Consider the following 7,021-nt stretch of genomic DNA (forward strand, 5'->3'; position numbering starts at 1 on the left):
GCCGTTGCCCCGTCCTACGTGATTTTACCAATTTTAGGAGCCATGCTTTGATTTGGTATAGTTGGTAATTGGATGGGAACTTTTCTCACCTGATTATAAGTTTTGTAGGGAACACTTTTGACAATGCTCTTGGAGCTTCATATTTTGCTCAAATTGCTACAAGTTCAGTTTTTACTTTTTACCAATTGAAACCAAATATACAAAGTCTCATGGACATGGTCTAACCGAGTGTTCAACCAAACACACACGAAGGGTCAGGAGCGTTCGCACGGCCAGCTTTGTCACACAACCAAACGAACCCGAACATCATGTCAAGAAAAAAAAAAACGAACCCGAACATTCCTCTTCGAATCACAAACCATAGGTACTTTTCCCGAGCGATTTCTCTCTGTTCTATAGTTCCTCTCCAGATCCGGCGAGCGAGGGGCGGGTTCGTTCTCCACCAGCTTTGGATCCCGTCTGTCGTTCTTGGCATCTCACCGGCGAAGCCGACTCCCGCCGTCCCTGTACTCGGGCTCCGGTAACACCATTCCCACTCCCTCCCCCCTCCTTCTGCATGGGCACCCGGCGAGCAACGCGAGACCTGGATGCATACTACACGGATTCAGCAATGTGTGACTGTAGTTAGCAGCCAAGATATACACAAACAAGAGAATAAACGACTGGCGGTGAAGTAGCCTAATATTCGCGGGTTATAGGTTCTGCAAATTTTCAAGAAGAACCAAATCAGGTACTGTAATATCATTTCCCATCCGGAGCAATAAATCCATAGAGTGCAAACACATTTGCAAGATTGCTGACTTTCTGGTGTCTTTTGACATCTTTACCGCAGGGTATTATTAGCCTTGAAAGATAATGTTTTCTTGTTTGCTCTCATATTTAGGTCCATAGCTTCTCCTACTAAACATTACGTCTGCCAGCTGTTCGGCACAATGAAGCCTTCAGATGACAATGTGCAGCTGTCAGGATTGATGCAATTGGAAGAGTCGTCCCTTGGCGTGGAGGGGTATTGCCATCATCAGGAGACCTTTCCTTGTTCTCCTTCGATGCAACCAATTGCTTCTGGTTGTGTACACACAGAAAACAGCGCGGCATACTTTTTATGGCCGGCGTCGAACCTACAGCATTGTGCGTCCGAGGGACGGGCAAACTACTTCGGAAACCTACAGAAAGGGTTACTGCCGGTGCTCCCTAGACAGTTGCCCAAGGGCCAGCAAGCAAATAGCCTGCTTGACTTGATGACTATAAGAGCTTTCCACAGCAAGATATTGCGGCGGTTCAGCCTCGGAACGGCAGTGGGCTTCCGCATAAAGAAAGGGGATCTGACAAATATCCCTGCCATTATTGTCTTTGTTGAGCGAAAGGTTCACAAAAAGTGGCTTAATCCGAACCAATGCCTTCCTGCAATTCTTGCGGTAGGAAAACAATGTTTTGTTTCTGTATTAGATTATTCAGCAAGCTTCTTTTCATAGCTAGAAGTGATTTTTTCATGAACTAAATACCTTTCACTTAGTTGGATCATTACAGGGACCAGGAGGTGTTTGGTGTGATGTTGATGTCGTAGAATTTTCATACTATGGTTCACCGGCTCAAACACCTAAAGAACAGATGTTCAGTGAGCTTGTTAATAAGCTGTGTGGCAGTGATGAATATATTGGTTCAGGTTCTCAGGTACATACATCTATACTCGTTTTTTTATTGGTGTGATTTCCCTAAATATCACGTTCTTTAAGCAGAGGATGCTACCATGTCTATAAATTGAAATGGGTGAAAACATGCACTAACAATTCTTCTGTTTATCCTGTATAAGTGGTCCGTTTAAATTTTGTCGGGATTCTTAGGATTTACTACTATTAGAAAGCGAATAAAATTGCACAACGCTCATAATGTTATGACAAGGACCCATAGGTACCTTGTCTGCTCGCCATGGTTTTTGAGTAGTGACTCAAAATTGAGTCGCCAATGCTACGACTCGCTGTATAGTCGACGGAAGTCGCTGTATTGTCACGAGTTGCCGTGATTTTTGGAAAACGACTCGGCGACTATACATCGACTCAAAAAGCATGCTGCTCCACACTGTTATGTATGATGCCAGGTTAAAACAGCTACTAGAAATCCTGCCAGTGTTCTTCATTCAACTGGATGTTACATAAGTTAATCCCTTTGATGATCAGCAATCCGAAGTAATTTTCCCCGCGAGCCTGAGAGTGTCATGTCATTTAACAATTACATCATGTAAATTGGCATGCGAAGCTTGGCAATTTGGGAGCCCACACAAATGTAGCCATCACCAATCACCTATATTTGTGACACACATACAATTTCGCATGGCAGTTCTTTTCAAAACATAACTGAACTGTGTACTCTGAAAGTTCCTTCTCACAGTTCTCCATATGCTGTTTCAGGTTGCAAGCCAGGATACATTTGGAACTTTGAGTGCAATTGTGAAACGGCGCACCAGCAACAAGCAGGTTGGTTTCCTCACCAACCGACATGTTGCAGTTGACTTGGATTATCCTAACCAGAAGATGTTTCACCCATTGCCACCCGATCGTGGGCCTGGTGTTTATCTTGGAGCTGTCGAAAGGGCAACATCTTTCATCACAGATGATTTTTGGTATGGAATTTATGCTGGAACAAACCCAGGTAGAGCCATTACAACTTATCTGATTGATATAAGAATTCAAATTCGTGTACTTTTCGCAGCATTTAACTGCAGTATATATGGTTATAGAGAAATGCTTAGTTCATGTTTTGTCTATATGAAAAGAAGCGTCTGAAATGCACCAAAAAGCAAGATAGTAAGATACAGTACATCATACATTAGTGCGTTGCACAAAAATAAAAGGAAGTTTAAGAAGCAGGATATTTTCTTTCTGGTCGTACCAGTTTTGTTTGTCAGATTAAAACCAACTTGCACTTTAGAGTAAGGAATAAAATAATATCTGTTTAAGTTACATATAATACTTATTTTTATATATGTAAACAAATTACATTATTCCTTTTATTTTGTGTTCTCTATGATGCATGTGCTTTTCTAATCCCCAAACATATATGCTACCCTTCTGCGGACCTGCAGAGACATTTGTACGAGCTGATGGCGCATTCATTCCATTTGCTGATGACTTTGACATTTCCACGGTCACGACTATAGTTAGGGAGGTCGGTGAGATTGGGGATGTTAAGGTTATAGATCTGCAGTGTCCTATCAATAACCTCATAGGGAAGCAAGTTTGCAAAGTTGGCAGAAGTTCTGGTCACACAACTGGGACTGTATTGGCATATGCCCTTGAGTACAATGATGAGAAAGGAATATGCTTCTTCGCTGACCTCCTCGTTGTTGGTGAGAACCGCCAAACCTTTGACTTGGAAGGTGATAGTGGAAGCCTAATTATCCTGACCAGCCAGGGTGAGGAGAAGCCACGTCCTATTGGGATAATATGGGGTGGCACATCAAACCGTGGGAGGATGAAACTTACAAGTGACTATGGTCCTGAAAATTGGACTACCGGAGTTGATCTTGGTCGTCTTCTTGATCGTCTAGAACTTGATCTTATCATAACCAACGAATCACTCAAAGGTCAGTACTTCTTCATATTTCAGTGTTATCCAGGTATTCTGGAAATAGATTTTTCTGCAAAATCACGATCAAGTGCTCTTAAGAAATGTAACTACTCATTAGAAAGAAGGCGTTATTGAGGGCAGTATAATGTTATTGCCTTTTTCATCCTTGCAGTATTAAGGTACTTTTGCTCCATGGTAGAAGACTGACATAATTTATGTACGATAAAAAGATGCTGTGCAGGAGCAAAGGAATGCTTTTGTTGCTGCAGTTATATCTGCTGTTGGGGAGTCCTCCATGGTGGGTGTCACCGCACCAGAAGCCACCTCGGAAGAGAAGGGGGAAGAAATCTTTCAGCCTTTGGGGATCAAAATTCAGCAGCTGCCTCGTCATGACATGATAAGCTCTACAACTGAAGGGGAGGATGCATCCAATAGGCCATCTGATATGGAAGAGCATCAGTTCATCTCAAACTTTGTTGGCATCTTTCCGGTGTGCCATGACCAAGATGCTCCAAGGAGCATCGCCAATTTGAATAATCCATCGGAGGAAGAGCTCGCCATGTCGCTGCACCTAGGCGACCGAGAGCCCAAGCGGCTTTGTTTGGACCCAGAATCAAACCAAGACCTGGAGAAGCGGCCTCGCCCAGACCCAGAATCGAGCCTAGACCTGGAGAAGCGGCCTTGCTCTGACCCAGAACCGAGCCTAGACCTGGAGAAGCGGCCTCACTATGACCCAGAGCCGAGCATAGACCTGGAGAAGTGAAGCGTTCATTTTCGACGTTTCTGGAATGAGCTCGTGGACAAACAAAGCTGAGCAGATGAAAGATCTCCTGCAGCTCAGCAAGCTGAACCTGCAATATTAGCTTGAGTGCACTTGATTTCTGGAATGAGCTTCGGGATAAACAAAGCGAGTAGATGAAAGATTTCCTGCAGTTCAGCAAACTGAACCTGCAGTATTAGCTTGAGTGCACTTTATTTCTGGAATGAGCTTGTGGACAAACAAAACGAGTGGATGAAAGATCTTCAGTTCAGCAAATTGAACCTGCAATACTAGCTTGAGTGCACTTGATTTCTGGAATGAGCTTGTGGACAAACAAAACGAGTAGATGAAAGATCTTCAGTTCAGCAAACTGAACCTGCAATACTAGCTTGAGTGCATTTGATTCAACTCTTGTAGGATGTTGGGTGGTAGGCTGGTGGCCCTGCAGTTTTGCTGTGCTCATTCATTAGATCTGATGATAATACACGATGCTGGATCTGAACCTTTTTTCCTTGGAAATCGATGTGGCTGGGACTGATGAGAATCTGGGACGATTCATCTTCCTATTATGCTGGTTATTACATCTTAAGATGGACGTTTGTAATCTTCTGCCCTTCATTTGGGAAATTTATAAAGAATGCCGGCTCTAAAATTTATTATACATTTGCCAACATAAAGTCGTGTATTACGTCGTTCACAAGTCCATGGCTAGTAACTTTGTTGAAACCCCTTTTCCGACAAGTCGAGCCTTTTAATGGATGTGAACATCCAGTATCCACGTCTGTTTTTTATAGATACATACGTTTGAATGGATTATGCCTTCCAGAGGGTCTACCAAGTTTCACAATTAATTTTCGTAGATGGGTTCTATCGCGGATTTTATGCTGTCTAGCCATTTAATGGAGCTGGCCATCATTTGCTTCCATGTAAATTGCAGATCCATTATTTTCACAACAACAATACTTCATGCTCAAACCACACATTGGTTTAGTATACAAAGCCTGGTTGACTCGGTTCAGTTTCGATCTCGACCGAAGTCTCTACAACCATGTAGTGGCTTCCGTATCAGTCATCATAGGAAACTCCAGGACAACTTACAACGTTGCGCTACTCTGACTTGATAACAAGATTCGAGTTGCACCGTCCTTCCATTGACCTCTTTCACAACTTATTTCTGGAGAAATACACCTTTTGTGGAAAAACTTTTGTCTTCGGTTCGGTGAAAGGAGTACTCAATAGTTTCTTTGGGATAACCTTTGAAAAACATTAAGCTGATCTTGGTTGAAAACATTTCACTTATGCTATGCATATCAAAATTTAAGAAAATACAAATTTGGTTTATCCCATGCTATAATAACTCATATGGTGTCGTTTTCAATGGATTATAATGGTGCCCTTTCTAGTGTAAAAGCGGTAGTCTCTAAAGCATAACAACAAAATTATAACGATATTTTTTTTATTTAATTACATAATCGATCTTACCATGCCTAAGAAGATTCGATTACCTCACGCTATGGTATTCCGGGATGTGCAAGTTGTGAAATAATTTCACAACACTTCAGATGTTTGCTAAACTCGTAACTCAAATCTTGTCCTCTATGATCCAATCATAGACTTTATTTTCTTGTTACGATGATTTTCTACTTCACGCTGAAATCTTTGAACCTTTTCAAATATTTCATACTCCTTTCAAATCAAATAGATATACCGATATATATCCACTCAAATCATCGGTGAAAGATTATGAAGTGGAAAAATCCACCGCATGTGACTATGCTTAACGGTCCACATACATCACTATGTATGATATTCAATAAAATAGTCGCCTTGGTACGTATATTTTGTATCATCATAATAACAACATATATGATCACTTTAGAATGATATTTGCATTAATATACAATTGTATATACTTTTTAGGTGATTTCAGGACTTTCCTACAAAGTATCCTTCATTGGATTTAGTTTCAGGGAGGCCGGAAACCTCTTTTTCGTATTTTGCTGTTTCAGGGACCTTATGAAATCCAAATAATTCGATGAAAAAATATCCTGGAAGTTTTTTTATCAGGTGAAGGACTGTGGGTGAAAGAAGCAAGCGAGAAGAGCCATGAGGGTCAAAAGAGACCAGGTGGCGCGACCACCTTGCTGGGCCATGCCACCCATGCTCTTTTGGGCCTCGTGTTGGAGATATGCACAAGAGGCAATAATAGAGTGGTTATTATTATATCTTTGTGTTTATGATAATAGTTTGCATCTCATGATATAATTATATTGACCGGAAACATTAATACATGTGTGTTATGTAAATATAAAAAAGTCCCTAGTAAGCCTCTTGTTAAACTAGCTTATTGATTAATAGATGATCATAGTTTCATGATCATGAACATTTGATGTTATTAATAACATGCTCATATCATTAGGTGAATGATGTGATAGACATACACTCATAGTAAGCGTAGCATATGATCAAGTCATTTAGTTCTTTATGCTTCAAGCTTGAATATGCATAGTAACTTAATCCTTCGACCATGACATATTGTTAATCACCTACACCGGATGGATGCTTTGATGACACCAAACACTACTGCGTAAAATGGGTTGTTATAAAGGTGGCATTAAGTGTTCGGAAAGTATAGGGTTGAGGCACTTGTATCAATAGTGGGATTTGTCCATCCTAAATGACGGATAGATATACTCT

The 7,021-nt window shown here is 41.2% G+C and overlaps 1 protein-coding gene across 2 annotated transcripts; it reads left to right on the plus strand.

The window, feature by feature from the left end:
* The first annotated feature begins 248 nt into the window (after positions 1-248).
* Positions 249-4,983, plus strand: LOC127294187 (protein NARROW LEAF 1). 2 transcript variants are annotated; one of them, XM_051323940.2, is made up of 6 exons: positions 249-730; positions 884-1,415; positions 1,528-1,671; positions 2,406-2,646; positions 3,080-3,580; positions 3,795-4,983. In XM_051323940.2, the coding sequence occupies exons 2-6, from the start codon at positions 933-935 to the stop codon at positions 4,325-4,327; spliced, it is 1,902 nt and encodes a 633-aa protein (XP_051179900.1). In that variant the 5' UTR covers positions 249-730; positions 884-932; the 3' UTR covers positions 4,328-4,983. The 2 variants fall into 2 exon arrangements, with proteins under 2 accessions (XP_051179900.1, XP_051179901.1); XM_051323941.1 differs by lacking the exon at positions 249-730 and having other exon boundaries at positions 1,247-1,415; positions 1,514-1,671.
* Positions 4,984-7,021: the final 2,038 nt, after the last annotated feature.

The sequence above is a fragment of the Lolium perenne genome, chromosome 4 (assembly GCF_019359855.2).
Source record: "Lolium perenne isolate Kyuss_39 chromosome 4, Kyuss_2.0, whole genome shotgun sequence".
NCBI lineage: Eukaryota > Viridiplantae > Streptophyta > Magnoliopsida > Poales > Poaceae > Lolium > Lolium perenne.